Source organism: Panthera uncia, chromosome B4 (genome assembly GCF_023721935.1).
Source record: "Panthera uncia isolate 11264 chromosome B4, Puncia_PCG_1.0, whole genome shotgun sequence".
NCBI classification, from domain to species: domain Eukaryota; kingdom Metazoa; phylum Chordata; class Mammalia; order Carnivora; family Felidae; genus Panthera; species Panthera uncia.
Window position 1 is genome coordinate 35,720,867 of NC_064809.1, and position 24,837 is coordinate 35,745,703.

Consider the following 24,837-nt stretch of genomic DNA (forward strand, 5'->3'; position numbering starts at 1 on the left):
TCCTCAAATGTTCACCCACTAATTTTCACAACCATCACTGGATCTGGTCTGCAACACTTATTACTGAGGTGTTTGTTTCGTGGTGATTTTTAAAAATCTGCATCCTTCTACACTTACTAATTAGAAATCTTCTTCGGGAAAGAACTGCCCTCACCCCCCTACTTACTTATGCATTTGATTATTTATATCAGTATGAGCTCATATTTATTTCATTCTATGGATTAAATTCAAATATTACCATTATTTATCTTTTTACTCAAATTGTTTTAACATGAGACATTAGGTGCTCCTTCAGGTTGGCTCCTATGTTCTTTCACAAGCCTGCATTCTTTTGTTGAGCATTTTCCTATTTTCTGGAACGACAAAGTTATCCAGGCTCACTGCATATTTTCCCTGCCCCAACCCTGAAATCAACCATTTCTTCAAGATGCCTTGGTTCATCTTACTGAAGAAAGGTGTATAGAAACCAGAATCTGGGTGTTAGGTGTGCTTACTACTTCTAAGCCCTCTTGGTGGACAAAGTGAGGAAATATAAGCATATATAACAACCCCATACATACATACATATCAGTATTTCTATATTTATTTGCATATAAATTAAATACCATGAATTCATACTAATATCTCTGATGCCAGTACAACGCTACAGGGTTTACTTAAGCCTTCCCACTTCACTTATTTATAACTTCTTGCTTGAACAATGAAAAGCTCGCCCTCATTATCTATATTTACTTGAATTCTAGTACACATATCAAGTGCTCTCAGAATGGCTAGCCTATCCTTTGTGAGAAACACATTTATTACCAGATTACAACATTTATGTATAGTTCTTTGTCTTTAGCTTTCTAGCATTCAGTCAAGACAATGTCTTCCAAAACTATTTAGGTTAGTTCCTTTCTTCCCCAGCCCTTTGAGGGTGTTTGTATTATACATTTATAAAACAGGTTTACCTGTTAGTGTTTGTATTCTCTTTGGCTTTTCCCCCCACCCCACCCCACCCCACATCTTGATTGGTTTTGTTTACCTAGTTTTTAGCATATGTGAAGTAGTACTATGGTTCGGAGAGTCAAAGTCTTTATTACATAACAGAAGGTTCTCCTCAAACCTACCACCCCAATCCCATTTCCCCTTTCTTTCCACTCTTCTCATCACTCCCATAGATAACTGGTCTCTTTAGTTTCTAGTTTATCCTTCCTGTTTTCTTTTGAAAAAGGAAAAAAAAGATGAGATGTAAGTGTATTTTCTTATACCAAGAGTAGCATACTATAGATAGTCTTTGTGCTTCCCCCCTCCCCCCAACTTAACAGGATGTCCATATCAGGTCATTAGAGATCTTCCTCACTTTTTCTTAAAGCTGCCAAGTCTCCAGTTTGTGGATGTACCATAGAAGACTCAAGTCCTCTCCTACCTACAGGCAATTAGGTTGTTTCTAATATTTCACAATTACCCACAATACTGTAAAGAACCATTTATATAAGTATTTTTATATTGCCTGAGCTATATCTTCAGATACAACAAGATGATGGATAGCTGAGTCAGTAAGTTAACTGCATATGTATATATGGTAATTATAACCTATATTAAAAAATCATGTTTTGAACTTTAATAATTTTTAAGAGTAAAAGGGGGCTTCTACAACCAAAAAATCTCAGACAAGTTAATATACATAACACAAAAGTACAAACAGAATACAATGGAATGTCAATGTCCTACATTAAGAAAGGGCACTCGTATCTAAGGCCATGATAAACAATGCCAAGGTTTACAGTCTGCAGGATTCCTAGGTTCTCTCCACTTTCAGGTATCATTTTCATTTCATATGTAAGGAATTTGTTTAATCTTTTTAGAACATTTTTAATGTGTTGAACCAAAAACAATGAGTAAAGTAACAACTTATTTCCAAACTCACGTTCTGCCAAAAAGGAATACTTTTAGTTCCATCTGAATATTAAAAAAATGGAAAATTGAAAGAAATGAAGTTATCTTTTCAAAACACTTTCAAGATAAAACATAGGATTTTGAATTAAAAAAAAAAAAACAGTACAGCAAGGACATCAAATGTGCAAATGCTACACTCAACTATCATGAATAAACCTCACATGTGATGCTGAACAAAAGTCACAGAAGAATGAATATGATGACTCATTTACATAAAATAAAAATATGCACAACTAACCTATACTTATTTAATATATACACAGGTTGCAAAGAAAAGCAAAGAACAATAAAAGCCAAAATAATAATTTCCTCTAGAGGAAGGGAGGAAAAAATGATCAGGAAGGAATATACATATGATTTCTGGGATGCCAGTAATCTTCTAATTTCTTGAGATGATCACTTTACATGTATTATTTACATTGTGTGTATATGTGTATTTTATGTACTTCTTCTAACGTATTTAATCTTGCAGAATAATGAAAGACAAATTTAAAAAGTAATATCACTGCTTTGTGGCAAACTGTAACTTCTACTAGGAAGAGTGAAGACACCAATGAACTACCATAACTGGCAGTCACTGAATAACAAAAAGTGAAAATTAACCTTGTTTTAAACCAGGTTTTAATCTTCACAAACAAAAGAAAACATACTATGTATTTACTAACATCATCAGAATTAAACTTCGGAAGGCAAGGTGGCACCTGATAAAGATTATTCATTATTCATCAAATCTGAAAAAATTAAATATACCATATTTTAACATGATAAAGAATATACTTTAATCCTAGAATTATTATGCCTATAGTGGAAATACTAAAATAATTCCTTCCCTTTACATTTCCTATTTCACAAAAACATCAACAGATGAACCCAAATATATACGCAGAAATTTAAAACACACAAAAAAATTCAGGTATTAGAACTATTTTTAATACAAGTCCAAAATCAATTGCTTTTCTACTATTATACTTTCATGAATTCTGATTAGCCATTTCTCCAAGATCACTAGCTTTTTTTAGTGGAGATTCATATTTAGAGATCACAATCTGGGTGCTAGGGATGTTGACTACCACTGATTGTCATTTGCAACAACATGGTTAAGAAGTGAGTGGCAGAGCTAGTTAGTACAAGAGCTGAGATCACATGGAAAATATCCTAGTTGTAACCCTATACTCTTTTCACTATATTTAAATGAACTACATCCATGTGTATCTTGCATATGGCCATGAGCTATCATTTGTCATTATTTTTATATCCATCACTTACTGAGACACCTTGGAAAAGTCATTCATCCACTCTAAACTAGTTTTCTATGTAATATATAAAATAAATAATCTGATGTCCTTATTTCTCAAATCATACAAAGAGTAAATAGGAGATTACATGTGAAGGCTCTTTTGATAATAACATAAAAATTGACAAAAGATTAAAAGGGCATCTTTCGGTTTACGCAGACAGACTGGTAACAGAAAACATTAAAGGGGTGGAGGACAGAAGACAAATGAAAAAATTAAGGAGGTAACATAAATAAGGGCCTGTCTTATAAATTAAATATTTTCAGTAATTAAAAACATTGTGATACTAGTTCAACAAAGGAGGCTGAATGAAATCCTAGAAATAGCCTAATTGTTCAATGAAATGAGCAATGAAATAATTTCCTATCAATGATCTAGTTAAATTGTTAGCCATGAAGAAAAATAAGACCCTCACCACACAAAATATCCTAAAATAATTTAAATTAAGAAGTAAAGGTAGGGGCGCCTGGGTGGCGCAGTCGGTTAAGCGTCTGGCTTCAGCCAGGTCACGATCTCGCGGTCCGTGAGTTCGAGCCCCGCGTCAGGCTCTGGGCTGATGGCTCAGAGCCTGGAGCCTGTTTCCGATTCTGTGTCTCCCTCTCTCTCTGCCCCTCCCCCGTTCATCCTCTGTCTCACCCTGACCAAAAAAAAAAAAAAAAAAAGTGAAAAAAAAAAAAAAAAAAAAAAAAAGAAGTAAAGGTAAAAAATGGAAGTCCAGAGCAACTTAAAAATATTTATAGGCAAATATTTATATGTTCTCAAAACAGGGATAAACAAACCAAAAAAATCCTTGGGGAAAAGGCCAACACGGAAGAGAGACAGCATTTGATTTATATTAACAAATGAAAATTTAAGACATGAATAAATACTTAGCCTCACCGGTAATCAAATAAATGTAAATTAAAACAAAAATTAAATATTTTCCGGGGCGCCTGGGTGGCTCAGTCGGTTAAGCGTCTGACTTCGGCTCAGGTCATGATCTCACGGTTCATGGGTTCGAGCCCCACATCAGGCTCTGTGCTGACAGCTGGGAGCCTGAAGCCTGCTTCGGATTCTGTGTTTCCCTCTCTCTCTGCCCCTCCCCGACTCGTGTGCTGTTTCCCTCTGTCTCAAAAATAAATAAACATTCAAAAAAAATTGTTTTTAAATTAAATATTCTCCATCCATCAGACTGGCACTTTAAAAAAGGGGGGGGGGGCACCTACATGGCTCAGTCAGTTAAGCGTCCAACTTTGGCTCAGGTCATGATCTTGCCATTCCTGAGTTCGAGCCTCGTGTCAGACTCTGTGCTGACAGCTCAGAGCCTGGAGCCTGTTTCAGATTCTGTGTCTCCCTCTCTCTCTGCCCCTCCCCTGCTCGCACTCTGTCTCTCTCTCTCTCTCTCTTAAAAATAAATAAACATTCGGGGCGCCTGGGTGGCGCAGTCGGTTAAGCGTCCGACTTCAGCCAGGTCACGATCTCGCGGTCCGTGAGTTCGAGCCCCGCGTCAGGCTCTGGGCTGATGGCTCGGAGCCTGGAGCCTGTTTCCGATTCTGTGTCTCCCTCTCTCTCTGCCCCTCCCCCGTTCATGCTCTGTCTCTCTCTGTCCCAAAAATAAATTAAAAATGTTGAAAAAAAAAATTATAAAAAAAAAAAATAAAAATAAATAAATAAATAAATAAACATTAAACAAAAAAAAAACTTTTTAAAAAGGAGGAAGAAAATTGATAATATCAACTACTGTTGGCAACAGTGAGGGAAAACCGGTACGCTGCTTCTATCAAAAGGTGCTGCATTTGAAAAGATGTGTATTGTTTCTATAAGGACCATGCACTGTATAATAAAATGAATATAAAACAGGAATGAAAAAAGAAATTAAAAAGTCAGATTTTTGTGTCTGAAGTGGATCTGTTGTGAAGTCTAAAAATGTCCCACAAATCTCTTCAGTAAAGATTGCATGATAATGCAATTGTGGCATAAATTCTCTCTCAAACCAAATTAAAAGTTTCAACGAGAGAAAAACAAAGTGGCGGTAGCTTAGCAGAATTAGCAGATATGCTTCTCTAAAATTTAAACTTCATTCTGACAGGTTACAGATCCAGAAAGTCTCACGTAAAATCATGGCTGAGCCACTTACAGAGCTGTGTGTATTCAGGTAAATAATTCAATTTCTTGGAGTCACTTTCTTACCTGTAAAGCGTGCACAAAACCACCTGCCCCACAAGATCAATGTCAAGGTTAGAAATAATGAATGACCAAAGGCCTGAGTTCAAGTAATGGGCACATAACAGGAACTTACCATATCGTCACTAGTACTGTTATGGAGTTTAGTTACACCTAATTTTTGAAAAATTATCACTCCAATGAAGTGAAAAAGTATAGTTTATACATCCTGTATGACTGTGAAATATGCTCTCTAAAGTGAATATTTAAAAAGGAGGGAAAGAAAGAGAGAAAGGAAAAAGCGAGAATATAGGTAAAAGAAGAATAAAAAAACAGAATGAAGTTAATCAGACGTTAGCCAAGATTAGCAATGTACTGTAATGAAGGAAAATGGCAAATAGTAATACTGACCACCCTGAAGCTTAAGAGAACCCACTCATTGAACTGACATTGAACTTACCAATTAAATGCGATCAACTTGAAGATGAACTTTCTCCTATGCTGAGGTGTCCTCACAAAGCTGTGGAATAAAACTTGCCTTTTCTATTTAAAGCCATTCCTTTATTGCTAAACAGTTGGTCTCAGAGGAAGGCAGCAAGCAGGGTTAGAAAGAGAAAAAAGAGGAGGATAAAGATGAAGAGAAAAACAACATGCAATCATGGATCAATCTCTTCACCCGATCCTTTCAGATTCTCCTCGGGTTCTAACCTGCAGTTGTTGGGAGCTATCATTGAGGTTATCCTCCCTCCGTCGAGCCTCCTCAAGCATCTGCGCACTCTTCTTCTTTTCCACCTGTTCCTTGTGCTTCAGATTTGCTACCTTCTTATTCTGGTCTTTCACTTGCCTATTGATAAGGGAGGAGAAAAATCAAGCTTTTCATATATCTGCATAAAAAAGAATATTTTTATTTAGAAATATATAGCACTGATGCCAAAAACTGGCTGAAAACCAACAAAGAATTTCTGCTGCAAAATTTTTCTAACAATTCAAAATTCTTTCCTACCAATGGAAACAAATTGGTAACAATGGTGTTTCAGAAACATGTGTTCAAGCAAGTACTTTATGAACCACAAAATTATAAAACAAAAGAAAGACATAGGATAGTCTGAAATAGCAGAAGAAAAGAAACCAATTCAGAGATTTATGTTGGAAATAGGGAAAGGCTACTGACATCAATGTTACGAAATATTTTCTCTTTTTTATTTGCATATCTATTACTGGTTTTTGACTTGCGATTAACATTAGGTTTCTACATAACATCTTATGCATATATCAGCCTATATTAAGTTGATGGTCATTTAAGCTTGAACCCGTTCTTTACTGATAGAGAATTTAAAATAATGGTCAAAAAGATACGCACTGGACTTGAGAAAAAAGAGTAAGACCTCAGTGAGACCCTTAACAGAGAGATAGAAAACATAAAAAACCAATCAGAGATGAACTCTGTAAATGAAATTAAAAATACACTATATGAAATAAATAGACTGGAGAAAGCAAAACACCGGATCAGTGACCTGGAGGACAGAGTAATGGAAAACAATCAAGCTGAACAGGAGAGAGGAAAAAAATAATAATAACAAATGCAAAGAGACTTAGGGAACTCATTGACACCATCAAGTGTAATAACATTGGAAATATAGGAATCTCAGAAAGAAGTGAGAGAGAAAAGAGGGTAGAAAATTTATTTGGAGAAATAATAGCTGAAAGCTTCCCTATATGAGGAAGGAAATGGAAATCCAGATCTAGGAAGCCCACAGAAGTCCACAACAAAATCAACCCAAGGAGGTCCACACAAAGATATACAGTAATTAAAATGGTGAGGAGTGACAGAGAATTTTAAAAGCAGCCAGAGAGAAGAAAACAGTCATATACAAGGGGACCCATTAGGCTATCAGCTGATTTTTCAGCAGAAACTTTGCAGGCTAGAAGGGAGTGGCATGATATATTCAAAGTGCTAAAGGAAAAAAGCCTGCAGCCAAGAATACTCTATCCAGAAAGGATGGCTCCCCAGAGCTGATTAATACAACAAACAGCTGCTGGGTGCCCCTTGTGCGTTTTCCTGTGTGCTATCTCACCTCACTTCACCATACACCTGTGAAGTGGGCACTATGTTATTTCTATTTTAGAAATGAGGGGCGCCTGGGTGGCTCAGTCAGGCGTCCAACTCTTGACCTCAGCTCAGGAGATGATTTCACAGTTCGTGAAATCAAGCCCCACATCGGGCTCTGCACTAACAACGCAGAGCCTGCTTGAGATTCGCACTCTCCCTCTGTCTCTCTGCCCCTTCCCCACTCATATGGGTGCACACACTCTCTCCCTCAAAATAAATAAAAACACTTAAAAGATAGTAAAAATAGAAAATTTATTCAAAATCAAACAGTAAATTAGTGACATAGATGGTAAAATAAAAGGTCTGATGGAAGTGCACACTAATAGGCTATCCTAAGGTCACATTTCAGATCTGTACTTTCTGCCATCTTGAATATCCACAGAAATATTTAGCCACAGAGAATAAAAACAGATACCAGTAAAAGAAACAAAAATGCAAATCATGTTTATATTTGATTCTCCTCACTACATAATTTTCTATGCTAATGTTTTGATTTTTATTAATCTGATATCAATTATATCCTAATGGAAAAAAACAGATTGGGACCTTTGCATTAGAAAAGACCAAAAAATGAAGCAAGATTTTCTTTTCATGAATCAAATTGCTCTTTCTCAAAATTAAACTTCTCATAACATTAGTTTACTGATACAAATATTTGCTGTTTTTAGAGTGAAAAAAATTTTAGATGGTATATAAATTCTTTTCACCCTGCATCTGTGGATTATTCCAGATGGTGCTAGCAACCACGAAAGCCATAGCAGTAACCTGGTTATTTGGAGCATTATGACACATGGAGGAAGAAACCTAATTAAAATCACCTGTGTATTTTTTGGTTAGCGGGCCAACCTTAAAGACTCAACTGTTGATCCAATCAAAACCCTTTTCATTCTTCAGTACTTTTTATCGTTATTATTATCTGAGAATGAGTGGTTTATTTTTATCCTGACTTTACCCACAAGCCATAGAACTAGGTCAGGGTGTTTTTAGTGGTGTTTCAGAAAAGAGAATAAAAAATCCCACTGCCCCTATCCTATCCCAATAATCATTCCAATCCAACTTGTAGTATGCATTTAAAAACCAAAACTGTTTGGGGGTGCCTGGGTGGCTCAGTCAGTTAAGCGACTGACTTTGGCTCAGATCATGATCTCTCAGTTCATGAGTTTGAACCAACCCCCCCCCACCCCCCGCCGCTGGCAGGCTCTGTGCTGACAGCTCAGAGCCTGGAGACTGCTTTGGATTCTGTGTCTCCCTCTAACTCTGCCCCTCCCCCACCCTCACTCTGTCTCTCTCAAAAATAATAAAAACAATTTTTTTTTTAATGTTTGTGGCACCTGGGTGGCTCAGCAGGTTAAGTTCCAACTTCAGTTCTTCAGTTCAGTTCATGATCTCACTGTTCATGGGTTCAAGCCCTACATCAGGCTCTGTGCTGACAGCTCAGAGCCTGGAGCCTGCTTCGAATTCTGTCTCCCTCTCTCTCTCTGCCCCTCCCCAGCTCATGCTCTCTCTCTCTCTCTCTCTTTCAAAAATAAATAAACTTAAAAAAAAACAAAAAGATAATTTTAATCTTCAAAATATTGGTCATAGGATTTTTTTAATGATTATCTCCATCAACTCCAAAAAGACACGACAAAATACTAAGTAATAAATATAGAATACCAAGATGAATACAAAGCATGATCCTAAACATATGTGTGCATACACACATACATAACTGAAAAAATTAAAAAGAAAAAACTTAGGATGTTTTTAATGTTTCTTTTAATGGTATTCTGTAGTTTCTAAATTTTCTAAAATAGACAAAATACTTTTAAAAAACATTTTAAAATTATGTTTTTAAAAATGAGATGTGGTTTTACCCCAAAATAGGATCTTCATCTATATCAGACTAACAGAAAGTAGTCCAGAATGGCACATTTAAGTTTCCCTTATTTTTTTTGGTCTTTAATTTTCCACTTCCAACTCCATTTTCTTTTCATGTTTTCAATTTCTTTTCTTTAACTTAGTTTTCTGGCTTTAGCTCTACATTTTCACTCTATAGACTAAAGGATAATTAAATAGGAAAATAAAATGATTTTATCTAATAAGTCAGGCAACCAAGAAAAGTATAGAAAATTTTAAGAGTATTAAATCAATATCTCTCCCATTGTCTCTCCTACCCCACCTTCTTGTATAATGTTTACGTGCACATGCAACACAAATATATGGAAAGTTCTGAATTCACAAATTAACTAGAGTGGATGAATACACCCAACTTTCTTGTCTAATATCCTTTTCAACACTGTTTCTTGGGCAAAGAACACAAACAGCAGTATTATCACAACATACGTGATAAGTAAAAGGAAAGATGTAACTTGAGGAATTGTTTGGGAATAAATATTCTGAGATGTAATAGAATCTGCGAAACATGAAATTACTTTCTCTTATAAATAGATCAATATGTAATTCGATTTAAATCTGGGTAGACAAGAAAACCCAGATATGTTAGTAAACCCATACCTTAAACAGAAAGAAAAGGATTTAAATGGCTTAGTATAGATTTTTTTTTTTTAACTCTCTTAGACTGCTATTAAGCCTGAATTAATTAACTGGGGTTAAATTCAAAGTGAAGTTATATCCTTTAATATCCTTCAAGCAAGAAAAGGAGAAAGGAGATTCAGAAATGAATTAATCCTTTAAAATGTGATTCTCAATTGAGGAGTTCCCAACTATTATAATAAATAATGAAATAATGAATGAATGAATGAATGAATAATGAATGAATTTAACTCTCTCTATTCTCACACAGATATGAATAAATTAATGTGTAAGAAGAGAGAAATGCAAAAATGGAAAAGAAGACAGATTTATCTCTACTGATCTCTATCACAAGAAGTTTTATAAGATGTGATCTACCACCTTGCTATTCAAAGTATGATCCATGAACATACATCATCAGCATCACTTGGGAGCTTGTTAAAAATACAGAATTCTCAGGCTCACACTAGATCTACTAAATCTGCCCCTATTTACTTTGTTACTATTCCCTGAGCCTCTGTCTCTTAAAATCCAAACTCAAACTTAGGTAAACCTCTTAGGTCATAACTACTATTGGCTCTCCTCAGCTCCCATACTCATTTTAACTAAATACATCTTAGGACATGTTAGTTTGTTCCTCATATTAGTGTAATCCACATGTATATCTCATTATACCTATGAAAATGCCTTCCTAGGGGCACCTGGCTGGCTCAGTCAGTAGAGCACACGACTCTTGATCTTGGGGCTGTAAGTTCGAGACCCACATTGGGTACAGAGATTACTTAAAAATAAAAACACCTAAAGAAGGATGGAAGGATGGAAGGATGGAAGGATGGAAGGAAGGAAGGAAGGAAGGAAGGAAGGAAGGAAGGGGAGAAAATGCCTTCCTAGAGGTCATGGTCCATGTCTGATATATTTTCATAACTCACAACTCATAGCATAGTTCCTCCTTGTGTGTAGATACTCATTAAATATTTGTTAAACACACGCATAAAAAGGAAACTACATCCCCTCTATTGACAAATTTACCCAAAACACGGCTCTGAGGGAAAATACAGTTTAACATTACAAAACAATGTAAGCACTGAAAAATGAACATCTTCCTTATCTTTAAGTACCTAAGAAAGTTTATTAGGAAAGGACTAGTTCTTGTTCTCCTTCAAAACTTAAATTCTATTAAGACACCATCATACTTTTTTCAGAAACTACACTCCTAGTGGCTTTTTGCTTTGTCAAAATGACAGATACATAATGCTAGTGTAGTAGGTCACCCTACCATAAAAATCTCCCAAGCACATTTAGGAAAAAAATAGAATGCTACTATTGTCAGGTTTAAGGAAATACTAAAAATCAAATCTGACTCAGCTATTTGTGCTTTCATTAGAGAAAAGCAGTTTAAGCTAGAAAAAAAAGCTTAAAAATACATTAATTTCAAGCAAAATATTGTTCAAGTATTACATATTAAACATCTTTATTATGCATAAATATTTACATATAGAGAGAATATACAGATATTGCATGTGCATGCACACACAGACACTCCCTCTCCTTCAACCTTCCCAGGAACACCCTCCATTGACACAACATAAAAACTAAGACGTGAAATTTCTTAACACTACCTGAATACCTACACTTGGCTTAAAAATAGCAATTTCATATTATATCATCCCCAAAAGTATATAAGAAACTAAAAATAATATTTTTTACATATTCTATGTCTAATTACAATGTTTTGGGTTATTTAAGAGCTGCTTTAAATAAGGATTTTTTATTTTCATGGCACTGTATCCCTAGCAATCTAATGATAATAAGCCATACCAAAAAAAAAAGAAAATATTTCATTATAGAATATAAAATCACTAACAATTTGGAGTTTTATATAAACACTCCTAAATTCTACCAAAAAATGCTTTAGTTATCAATTCAACAGTTTTTGTTTTTGTCTTTTTAAAATCTGGAACACTTCTCAAATTTGCCTGGCATCCTTGTGCAGGGGCCATGCTAATCTTCTCTGTATTGTTCTAAGTTTAGTTTATGTGCTGCCAAAGCGAGCACCAATTCAACAGTGCTCTTCAAGCACTTCAAGAGAAGAACATATCTAGTCCCATCTTACATTTAATTTCATTTATTTCTATGTTTGTTCTCACTACCACACTGATCTCCTTGTGGGCAAGGACCTTGTATTATAAATCTCCACAGATCTGAGGCAAGGCCTATCTCATAGCAGTTACTCAAAGTTAACTGAATTCAAGTGTTTTGACAGAAAACTCTTTTTTTAAGGTTGGTTCTCATAATAACTCTCATCTATTACCATTAACTCAATGAATATTTCATGAAAGCTTCTATGTGCTAAGTATTATCTTGGGAATATGGCAGTGAAAAAAAATGACAAAAATCTCAGCCCTCACTGAGTTTACAGTCAATGGGAAGATAGAGAATATAAGTAAAATACACTGTATGTCAAATGGTGATAAATCCAATGGAAAAAATAAAAGAGGAAAAGAGGAGCGTGGGAATGAGCAGTGAGACTGCAATTTTAAATGAAGTGCTCAGGAAAAGCCACTCTGCTAAGGTAATATTTAAGTAAAGATGTAAAGGAAATGAGGAAGTAAGCACAGCTATGCGCATATTGAAGAGAGAGTGCTCCACACAGAGAAAACAGCAAATCATAGATCCGGATAGAAGAAGGTGCCTGGCCAGTGTGATCAAAGTAGATGGAGAGACACAGCATACTGGCAGATGAGGTCACACAAGCAATGAAGGGCCAAACCCTCCAGCAAAGGCAAGCAAAATTTTTTAATCTTTTCATTTCTATTTATTTCAGAACAAAAAGTCACAGGATGTGGTTTTCACTGTCCACCTTCCCCCACATCCATAAACTGGTGTTTAATTTTTGATCTACAAAAGAATAATTCATTTTTTTCTTTTCAATTTTTTACTTAAATTCTGTTTAGTAACAGAGTGTAATATTGGTTTCAGGAGTAGAATTCGATGATTCATTACTTAGCTAACTTTTTTATGGTAAAGGTCCAGATAGTAAGTATTTATACTTTGTAATCCATATACAATCTGAGTCACACATTCTTCTCTGTTTTTTTAACTATTTTAAATACATGAAAACCATTCTTAGCTTGCAGGCTATATAAAGGGTACAGGAGGCCTGTAGTTTGCTAATCCTTGCTTCAGAGCTTTGTAGGTTACTGAAATGCCTTTGCTTTAGGAAGCAATTCCTTGGTATCATAAAGTACTAATAAAAATAACCCAATAAAAATTCAAATTTCTATCAAATGAGAAAGCTACATACTTGTCAATAATTTAAAACTAGCATGCATTCTAAACCCAACTGTGAAATTTTCTAAGAAAGCGTTAGCCTCCACTTAGCTATTTGGCATATATATACTGAATACCAAAAAGGCGTACATAGCTTTTTTTCTTCCTTCAAATTTTTATTTAAGTTCCAATTAGTTAACATATAGTGTAATATTGGTTTCAGGAATAGAACTGAGTGATTCATGACTTACATATAACACAGTGCTTATCACAAGTGCCCTCCTTAATACCCATCATCCATTTAGCCTATCCCCCACCTACCTCCCCTCCATCAACCCTGTTTGTTCTCTGTAGTTAAAAGTCTCTCTTGATTTTCTTCCCTTTCTTTTTTCCCCTTCCTCTGTGTTCATCTGTTTTGTTTCTTAAATACCACGAGTGAAATCATATGGCATTTGTCTTTCTCTGATAGACTTATTTTGCTTAGTATAATACACTCTAGCTCCATCCACGTTGTTGCGAATAAGGGCTGCTTCTCTTTTAAGGAACAGAATACAACCTCACTGCCCTCAGGGAATTTATTGTTGAAAGAGGCAAAACAATTTCAACTAACAAAGAATCTGCATCACACAGCACAGTGGCATGTCCTATGGGAAAAATCAAATGGAGCAAAATAATAGAGATGCTGAATATGATAATAGTTTATTTAGCTACAATGGTCAGGGTAGACATCACTGAGGAACTGTGATGGAGGATGTGAAAAGCAAGCCATGTAAAGGCCTAGGGAAAGAGGGAGAAAGAACATAAGTACAAATACTGTGAGGACAGCAAAAGCTTGGCAGATTTATTTTAAAAGTCGATATGGTGGTGTATTACAAAGGGTAAGTAGTAAGTAGTGAGGTCACAAAAGGAGCAAGAAGTCAGATGATGCAGAGCCTTATAAACCATGGTAAGGAGTTTGGGTTTTATTCTGAATATAGAGGGCAGAGCAAGGTCTTAAGGAGTGACAGCATTTACTGTATGCTTTAAGAGTTCAGTCTAGCTGCCATGGAGAAGAGACTAGTAGAGCAAAATGTAGAAGCAAGGGTACCAGTTAGAAAGAGGTTAGAGTGGGAGAGAGCCAAAGCATAAGAGACTGTTAAAAACTGAGAACAAATTGAGGGTTGATGGGGGGTGGGAGGGAGGGCAGGGTGGGTGATGGGTATTGAGGAGGGCACCTTTTGGGATGAGCACTGGGTGTTGTATGGAAACCAATTTGACAGTAAATTTCATATATAAAAAAATAAAAAAATTATAAAAAAAAAAAGACACTGAAAAAAAAAAAAAAAAAGAAAGCTACTCTGATAGTATGAGTAAGAGATAATACTTCATAGAAGGGCATGGAGAGAAATGGCTGAATTTCAGATATATTTGTGATGTACGATAGGACTTCCTGATAGATTTAATATAGGGAGTGGCAGGAGAGAAAAATCAGCAATTAGTTGATTTATTTCTGAGCAATGAGTGAATGGTGATACCATTTACTGAACTGGGGAATACTGGAGGAAGAAATTTTGAAAAGAATGGAAAAACTGAAGAGATCTGCTCTGGGTAAAGTTAAGTTTGATATCTAATTAAAGACATCATGGAAATAATTAGTATATTACTCTGGAGCTCCTTTGTGTACGTGTAGACATACGTATATACATGATAGACATGTCCCACATACACGATAGATGGGAGCTATAAATACATAAGTAATACTGAAAGCCACAAGGCTTGAAGACATCTTCTCAGAAAGTATATGTAAAAACGACAATAGGGCTGAGAATGGAGCCCTTCAAGCTTTAGGGGAATACGGCAGAGCCAGAAATGACAACAGAGTAGGCATGACAAGTGAAGGACAGAGAAAATAAGTAGAATCTGCTATCAGAAATGCCAAAAGAAAATACCTTTCAAGGAAGGGAGTGTGTATAATGACGCTGAAAGGAAAGGCAAGATGGTGACAGTAACTTTTGGACCTGGCACCTGAAAATATACCACCGTAAACCCTGGCAAAAGCAGTTTCAGGGAAGTTATAAAAATAGACTAAAAAATAGATAAAAGAGAAGTCTGACTTGGTAAACTTGAAGAAAGGTGAAGAAATGCAGACAGCAATTATACACAATTTTTTAAACAAGATTTGTTAAGAAGGAACAGAGAAAAATTGTGTGCCAGCTAGAAAGGACTATCATGTCAAGGAAAGGACTTTCAAAGATGGAGGGTGGAAATGTTAAATCATGCTTATGATAATAAACTAGGAAAAAGTAAAGTTTTAAAAATAAAGCAGAGAGAAGGATAATTGAGAAAGCACCATCCTTGAACTGGGTAAGGATAAGATTATGAGAAAAAGTGGCAGAGTTGAACTTAGAACAGTGAACCACTGTAAAGAAAACACACAAAACACACCTGTACAGATGCATGTAAGCCAGGAGATCTAAGGGTGGGAAGATGCAGTAGGTAGCATCTGATTCCTATTTTCTCAATGTAATATGAAGTGAAATCAGCAGCTATGAGGTGAAGGCGGGGATTTTGTGGATTTGACAAAAGAAGAGCGAGCAGGATATAATCATCTCTGAAAATGTAAAATCAAATTTAACAGGCATTTGTATTAGAACTGCCTGTATAATTGGGAGCACATTTGAAATATGTGGCCATAAATCTGCAGTGAGACCTGTCAGGACAGTTGTGTGACTTTTTTTTCCAAGAAATATGCAGTATCTCAGTGCAGAGGCTGTAGAGTATAGAAGTGGTGATCAGAGCTGCACTGTACTTTGCAGCATACTAAGCCAAGGTGTAGAATTCCAAAAGAAAACAATCAACTCCACATACTTAAAGTCACAGGAAAGAAAAGAGGGAAGCTTTATGCTGGCCAGAACAGGTATACAATCCCCCAAATGTAAGAAAAGACACTGCTTAAGAATGGAACCAAAACAGAGGAGAAAAGAAAAACAGAGAACCCATTCTCACATTTCTTAGTATAATTTGTGGAATTGTTTTACTACAACGGTTGATGACTGTTTCCCAAACTGTATAAAGATAAGAATCCATGACTGTCGGTATATTTAAAATCAATTTATACAGTCTAAAAAAAAGCAGACCAAGGATATGTCACAGTGCTATGACTGAAGTGTGCCAAGAAATCTGAATATGTGCTAGAGAAACAGAGAAACAAAAAAAATTCCTGTCTTAAAAAACTGACTTGACTTTTTGGATCTGTGACAGAATAAATATACTGTCAATTGTTTTTATTCTTTAAAGAAAGCTGCTCTGTGTTGCTCACTCTGGATTTCTCCTTGACTTATTGATAATGACAGAGGAAAGCACAAGCATTTTTATGGAGAGCATCCATTTATTTTATGCATTATCTTAATGTCTATCATCTAAAACAGGACATACAACTTTATACACTTTTGAGCAAAATTTTGGTACTAAGAGATATATACATATCCTCATGTCTCTCTTCTATTTTTTTCTCCCTTTTCAATTTTATTCTTCCCCAATACTCCTACTTTATTTAATTTTCTTCTCCCTTTCATATATTTTCTGTTTATATGCCTCAGGCCTCACAGAATCATCCAGAGATTCAACCATTCTTGGTGGAAGTCAGACCTAGGAGAATGCTGACCCCATGACCTAGGAAAAGTAATATTCTAGCATGAACAGAACAATGAAACAGACAATATAGCTTTTTATTTCCTGCTATCTTGTTTCCCTCTTTCTGTCTGAAAAGTGCTTTGTAGATACTAATGAATGCATTTACTTTCAGTACCCCAAGCCTCTGTCAGTAATGAGCACTGTGAATGCTACAGTTTAATCACACCACAAAACAGTATACTAAGTTATGTGTGCAGAAAGAGTATGCTGTTTGTACTTTTTCACCTGGTGGTTTCACAGGGAGCAGTTTAAAAACTAATTTAACTTGGACATTTCTCTATAACATGCACATGGAGAGGTAATAGCTGGAGGCTACCTTGGGAAACAAAGCATTAATAAAAAGCAGATAATAAATGAAAAGGTAGATAATGGTAACAGTTTCTCTCAGGTGCATATAAATACGAATAATCAGCAAACTCCATAAGTGGTTTTCTTCATAAATTTTGGGTAAAATACAATGAAAATCATTAAATCAACTGGGGAGAAGATTATTAATCACTAAAGCATTCCACTGAAATGAGAGAAAAGAATAAAGTTTAGTTTCTGATTTCATTAATAAAGCATTGGCCTAGGGGTGCCTGGGGGCACTCTTGGTTTCAGCTCAGGTCATGATCTCACAACTCATGAGTTTGAGCCTGCATATGGCTCTGTGCTGACAGTGCAGCACCCTCTCGGGATTTTCTATCTTCCTCTCTCTCTTCCCCTTCCCAACTTTCTCTCTGTCTCAAAAATAAACCTAAAAAATAATAATAAATATAGTACTGGCCTAATGGAAGAAAGGGAGGCAAAAAAAAAAAATCAAAACTGTAATCTATGAATCTGAAATTTTACATTGTATTTTCATCACAAAAATATTTAAACTCCACTTCCAAGGGGTCTTTAACCAACAGAGATATGACTACACACAAACATAATTTATAAAAACTCAGCATGCCGTAAGTGAATTATAAAAGTTTAGTTTACGTTTGCCTGCTTTTTGTTTTTGTTAGAGACATATTGACCTCATAATAAAATTCAAGCTTCCTTAATTAGCACCAAAGGCCCTCAAGAATCTTTATTTCTATCACTCCCTCCTGCCGCAGGTTTTTTGTTTTGGGGTGTTTTTCTTTTACTTTGGTCTCTTCAGTTGTCCTAATGTCTTTACACTATCTCTGCCTAGCATACAAGTACTCATCCTTCAAAATGATATTAAAATGGCAGCATGCTGGCAAAGCATTCCAGCACCCCCTGAGCAGAAGTGCTTCATCCCCATGACTAAAGGGTCTGTACCTGAACTATAGTATGGTACATTGTGTAAAGGATGTAAAGTGTAAAGGAAAGTGTAAGGAGTGTAAAGGAAAAGATTTTCTAGATTCTCTGTTCACAAATTATAATATTTGAAATATACAAATATTCTAGAGCTACAAATTAAAGAAAGACTAAAATATACAGTGAAATTCAAATTGCCAATATTGATTTAATATACAGGTAAATCACTGATCACAGTGCACTTAAGGTATTTACTACTATGGTCCAAGTGCTTTTGAAACATAAGAAAATTAAACTGTCCCAAAACTTTTCTTTGTCAAATTGGTAAAAACAAGTTTGCTTCCCACAGCACATCATAATATCATCTGAACTTTGCTTGAAATTAAAGGACCATTATTAAGCCTACCACCTCCTTTTTTCATTGGCCCATCGCAATTACAGCAGTTAATACTTGATAACAATGATATCATAACCACAAAGCAAATGCTTATGGATAAATATGCCATTTAGTTATAGGATTTCACCCAGATGATCCAAAATATGTACATAAATTGTGTTTTACATTGTCACTGAAATGAAAATACAAAATAATAACCCATCAGCATGATAAACTCGTAAATCTCAAAACATGTTCAAAGTCCCCAGGGATGTGAGAGCCCCTGATAGGAATACTGTAATGAAGAGGTTAAAAACAAAGCTTTTAAGAGTTGGAGAGCTCTGAATTAAATATCTGATTTACTATTCATCACCTATGTGATCATTAACCTCTTTAAGCTTCATGTTTGGTTTTTGTTGTTTTTTAAACTTTTAACTTGTGATATGGGATCTCTCATAGAGTCGTTATGTGGAATAAATAAGATAACGTATGGAAAATGCACAGCATAGGATTTGGCACAGCAAGCAGCGAGAAACATTACTTCTCACACACATATGCATGCACACAAACACATATCTACCTTATTTTTTTTTTTTTAGAAAAACTGTCCTTTAATACAAAACAAGATAAAGCATTCCTTCTCTATTGTATTTTATCACATAAATTTAAATACCTAAATTCCCCATCATCAACTTGCACAGAATCACAGAATATGCTTTTTACTCTGCAGGTGGTGGGAAGGGTGTGTGTGAGACTGAATACTCTACGTTTCAATGTAAGTCTAGCATTATGTTAGATAAAATACTATAATAACCACCTTTGTAAGTTTCTCACCGTATACCAACCACCTTAATGTTTATCATCACATTATCTCTTTTGTCACACCTTATTCAAAAGACTTTTATAAGGCTTTATTATTTATTTATTTTGAGGGAAGGGAGAAGTGTTTTAGTATAAGTATGTCCCAGTATTTGTATGATATTAATACTAAAAAAGTATCCATTGCTTATCTGAAATACTAATTTAACTGATATCCCATATGTATATTTGCTAAATCTGGCAATCATATACAAATTCAAATTTTAACTAACTGTAAATTTAATCTTTCTTCCCTTCTCTACTGAATTTATCATGTTTAGCTACAGAATGCCAGATAATTGTCTATAATTGCCACCATGAAAAGCTACATTTGCCACTTCTCAATGCATGATAGCACAAAACTCAATACTTTTCAGTAGAACAGTTAGGTAGATCAGTACAAGTATGTGTTCACACATTTTTTTTTCCTACCAATGAATCATTCAAAGTAAGAACACTGTATTTCAGGAGAAGGTAGTTATGCAGGCTGTGGCTACACTGTGCTTGCGTGACCCATTACAAAAACACTAGGCAATATTATTGCTTGAAAGGAAAGAAAATAAGGAAATACACTCTTCAACAATAAGGCTGTTTAAGAAAGCCAACAAGGGGCGCCTGGATGGCTCAGTCAGTTAAGCCTCTGACTTCGGTTCAGGCCACGATCTCACAGTTCACAAGTTTGAGCCCCACATCAAATAGCTCTGAGCCTGGAGCCTGCTTTAGATTCTGTGTCTCCCTCTCTCTCTGCCCCTTCTCTGCTCACACTCTCTCTCTCAAAAATAAATTTAAAAAAAATTTTTTTAATTTTAAAAAAAAGAACGCCAACCAAATGACAAGTAAAAAAGGCAATTAACAACAGATCATTCTCCTAGATTATACTCGTGTCTATAAATCAAACTCCTTGTAAATAGATCCCACAAGGTCAGAAATGCTCTTAGGCCTATAAAGTTCTGAAGACTTTAGCTAAAAAAAGAAAAAAGAAAAAAAAAATGAAGGCTTCAAACTATAGTTCTCTTTTTGTGAATGACATGAGGTTTTAGTGCCTACTGTCAGACAACAATGAAAAAAATTCTAAGATGTGCAATCAGAAAACTGGCTAGTTGACTTAGACTTTGGAAATCAATGTAGAACTCTTTCATCAAATTAGATGAAAGAGACTATATAAAAACAGGAATGCATCTGAGCAAGGCATAAAGTATTTAGCTTTTATTACAGAACAATAGAGGCACTCTGGTCTAAATGCTGTTGATACAAAATATCCCACAGATTCCAAACATCTGTTTTAAAGATAAATCTGCAACAGGCACTGTCAAATAAAATAGGGGTAATAATAATATTGAGCACAATTTGTGTAAACCAGGAAGTAAGTAAATGAGAGGATATTTATAAGCCTCACCTACTGAATGTCTTGCCTTTAGCCAAAGGTGCTAAATCAAAAGTAACAATGAATTATGAATGAAATCATATATTTTCATCTATTCATGGAATCATTTCTTTGTATTCTTTCTCTGGGGATATGTCATTGAATAGTAACTAAAGACATGTATATATGTTTAAGAACAGAGAATGTGAATCTTCACTCATTATCACACTAAATGAAATCTCTCTGTACTAAATGGAAGCAGGGACAGAGGAAAGGCAGTAAAGGACAAGAAAGAGAAAACAAATAAATCTATACAAACCAAGAAAGCTTAGAGGAGGACACTAAAAAGCAAACACTACAGTTAAGTGTCACTATTAACACAAAACAGGTGGTTAAAACAAACACTTAAGGGTTAAGTATCCTGCCCATGGTCCCATAATGAAGTTATCCAAATATCCAATCCAATCTCAAGCCATCAATATTCTCTTAATGATCTGTTCAACTGGACTTGGCAAAACCATAATTAAAATGGTGAAATGCTTCTGTATAGAAAAAAGTACTGCACTAAATTCCAACCTGGAACAAAGAAAACCTTTTTTACATACTACAACCAAAATGATCTTTGCCACTGGAAAAACAAAACCTGTTTTATTTTGTATATCTTGGAAAATAAAATTATTGAGAAATAAGTATAGCTTAATGGCATTTACTGCTAGAATAACAACTACTAAAATGAACCAGCTAACAACATTATAATTAACATAACCTGTAACTCACAGAATTATGTATACAATAATGACTTTCACACACAAATTCTTCTGGGGCTTTTTGTAGGGCTTTGTTTAGAGATATTTAGGTCAAAACCTGTCACACAAAAGACAAAAGCGATAAAACTTTCCTGTAAAAATATGTCCACCTGATGCTTAAGTTAGAGATGAAAGTTCTCCAAACACAAGGCAAAATCCTTCATGGTATTTCATTACTAAAGCTGAATTATGTTCAGACTGTACCACCCTCAAAATTACTTAAGTGGTACCCATACTGCTTTACTATAATGTGTGAAGAAAATGTTTACAGTAGAAAATGGGAAAATCACTTTTTAAATGCAGTATTTGTGCTTGCTATTTTTATTGCAAACAATGTAAGATTTGTTCTGTAATAAATATGGTTTGAAATAAAAGTTCCATAAAAACCTGAACAAAACAAAATAAATAAAACTGAGTCTTTGGTAGTAAGTAATAAGGCAGGTAACCACTAATGTAAATGAAAATGAAATTTTTAAAAAGAATATGAGAAATCCCAAGAGTTAAGAAACATGTAAAAGAAGAAAAGCAAAACAGACTGAAAAATGTCAATGAGGTGGTACCTGAGCTAGCAGAAAACAGTATCACATAAACTACAAAAGAAGGGTTCCTAGAAAGAAAAGAGGTAATCGATAATATCTAACACCCCAGAAAGGTCAATAGACCCAAGACAAACAAAGTTACTAAACTTGGCAACCAGTATATCACTGAAGCCATTTTACCACAGCAGTGAGAGAAGAATCCCAATTACATTTGAAAAATAAATGGAAGTGTGGAAGTGGAGGCAGCAAGCATAAATGATTCTTTCAAAAACTGTGCAAGTCAACAGAATAAAAAGGTAAAATGTAAAATTAAGATGGTGTACTGAACTAAGGCCAAGGAAAAGATACTGACAAGGATTATTTACATTTCTTTTTAAGGATGAGGGGAAACTAGTACCTGTTTTATGTTTGGGAGAATCTGTGGAGAGGAACAGAATGGAAATAAAGAGAAGGAGAACTTAACCTATGGGGCAAGGGTTTAAAAACTGATAAGAAGGAAGTAAAAGAGAAAAGGAAAATTTAGCCTTTGAAAAGAGCTGGGCCATTAGTTCCACAGAAACAAAAAGAAGGTCAATTATAAGTGAAAATATAAACTCAAAACTGTGGATACCGTAAAGGTCTATTTACTTGGCAAAGGAGAGGTGGTCCCCTGTTAATAGAGAAGGAAGAGGATAGTGTAAATCTGACTGACAAAGATCAATATTGGGGTGGTTCAGTTGGTTAAGCGTCCAACTTCGGCTCAGGTCATGATCTCACGGTTGGTAGGTTCAAGCCTTGTGTGGGGGTCTGTGCTGACAGCGCAGAACCTGGAGTCTGCTTTGGATTCTGTGTCTCCCTCTCTCTCTGCCCCTCCCCCACTCCACTCTGTGTGTGTGTGTGTGCGTGTGCGTGTGTATGTGTATGTGTGTGTCTCAAAAATAAATAAGCATTAAAAATTTTTTAAATTATATCAGTATAAATAATTATGAAAGAAGGGTTTGTTTTTTTAATGTATTTACAACCCATACAAATTACTTTATTCTTAAATGAGTCAAAGGTAAGGAGGGAACTTTTTCAGAAATATCATTTAGGTCATCAATTTAAACACTGAGAAGAAATACCAGGGAGTAGAAATGGGAAAGAGAATCTTTTTCCTAAAAAGCTTCAACACATATTTTATCTATAACAGAAATTTAGCACCTGAAAAGATAAGTGGAGTCTTAACAAAAATATCATTGCAGAAGAAGTATGATGTTTTCTCATTTTCTACACATATATAACTTTGCATAGGGATTCTACTTTGCACTTTCTATTAACAGTGGTATGAGTCAATAAGGAACAGTATAGTGTTTTAAAGAACCTGAAATATATCACATCATGCTATCATATCCTGGATCAAACAGGACTCCACAAAAAATGCAAAAAGGAGTAATCATAATAGCTCTATATATTGATTGTTTACCCTGTATCTTCTAAGCGCTGTTCATATGAACTCATTCAATGTTTACAACAACCCTTTAGATAATTATCCCAAATTTACAGATGAAAAAAACTACAGATGAGAAACCTAAAAAAATTCAAGTTATCTAGGGCTCTATAGCTCACACTCTTAATTCCTATGGTAGAGAGCACAGAATACATAAAGCCCTGAGGCCAAAATGAGATCTGGCTTCAAATATAAATTCCATTATTTATTCACTGGTTGAGCCTACAGAAATCATGTTCCCTAATCTTAGTTCCTCATCAGAATGATGATCTGTGCTGTTAACTTCTCTTCATAATAAAGATGGACAAATTACTTAATGGGCTTGGTCGGCCCTTGTGTTATTCACCTGAAGAGTGGAAATAATCAATCTCTCTACATACTTGTTGGGAAGATCAATGGAAATAAAATATGTAAAGGTCTACCACAGTGCCTCTGGCACATATAAACAGAACTAGGGGTGGCTGTTTATATTCTCATTTATTCTACCATTCAGCAGAATCACAAAACAAAACCAAATTTAAAGGGTGTATAAGTTTGTGTATATAAAATAATTTCGGGGCGCCTGGGTGGCGCAGTCGGTTAAGCGTCCGACTTCAGCCAGGTCACGATCTCGCGGTCCGTGAGTTCGAGCCCCGCGTCAGGCTCTGGGCTGATGGCTCGGAGCCTGGAGCCTGTTTCCGATTCTGTGTCTCCCTCTCTCTCTGACCCTCCCCCGGTCATGCTATGTCTCTCTCTGTCCCAAAAATAAAAAACGTTGAAAAAAAAATTTTTTTAAATAATTTCAAGTTTCTTCTAAAAACCCACAGACTACAGCACTTTCTTTCCAATATTCACGCTACATTTTATGTCTCTGATGAAATTTTAATTACATTAAAACCATTTTTCTTCTCATTCCCCTGGTGGCTCCTTTCATCTTCATTTTGCTCTCAGTCAAAACATGCTCAGTCCGATTCTTGATTTCTGACTATCTTTTGAAGCACGGAACTTTGAATCTACTCTTCATCTATATCTTATGCACTCATAACTAGATTTCTAGACATGTCTTTCCTGCAGTAGTAAGTGCTGTCATTTCAGTTCTTTATTAGAGTTCAAGATAAAGATAAGAGCATGGTATACTAACATTGTTTTAGTACAAGCATACTGACCTTGAAGTGAGACTGAAGAAAACAGCAAATCCAGGAAGAAAATGTGAAAGAGAAAGTTAGAAAGAATTATTAATAAGGACAATATTCAGGAAATAA

General features: G+C 35.3%; 1 protein-coding gene and 1 non-coding gene across 6 annotated transcripts in view; both read right to left on the reverse strand.

The window, feature by feature from the left end:
• Positions 1–24,837, reverse strand: part of ERC1 (ELKS/RAB6-interacting/CAST family member 1) — a 511,095-nt gene that overhangs the window by 278,297 nt on the left and 207,961 nt on the right. For all 5 annotated transcript variants that reach the window (XM_049627032.1, XM_049627029.1, XM_049627031.1 and 2 more), the window contains one exon: positions 6,084–6,219. In XM_049627032.1, the coding sequence (XP_049482989.1) occupies positions 6,084–6,219 (136 nt within the window). The remainder of the gene's footprint in view (positions 1–6,083; positions 6,220–24,837) is intronic.
• Positions 11,948–12,054, reverse strand: LOC125920478 (U6 spliceosomal RNA). The gene has a single exon (XR_007457070.1). It is a non-coding gene; the product is annotated as a U6 spliceosomal RNA (small nuclear RNA).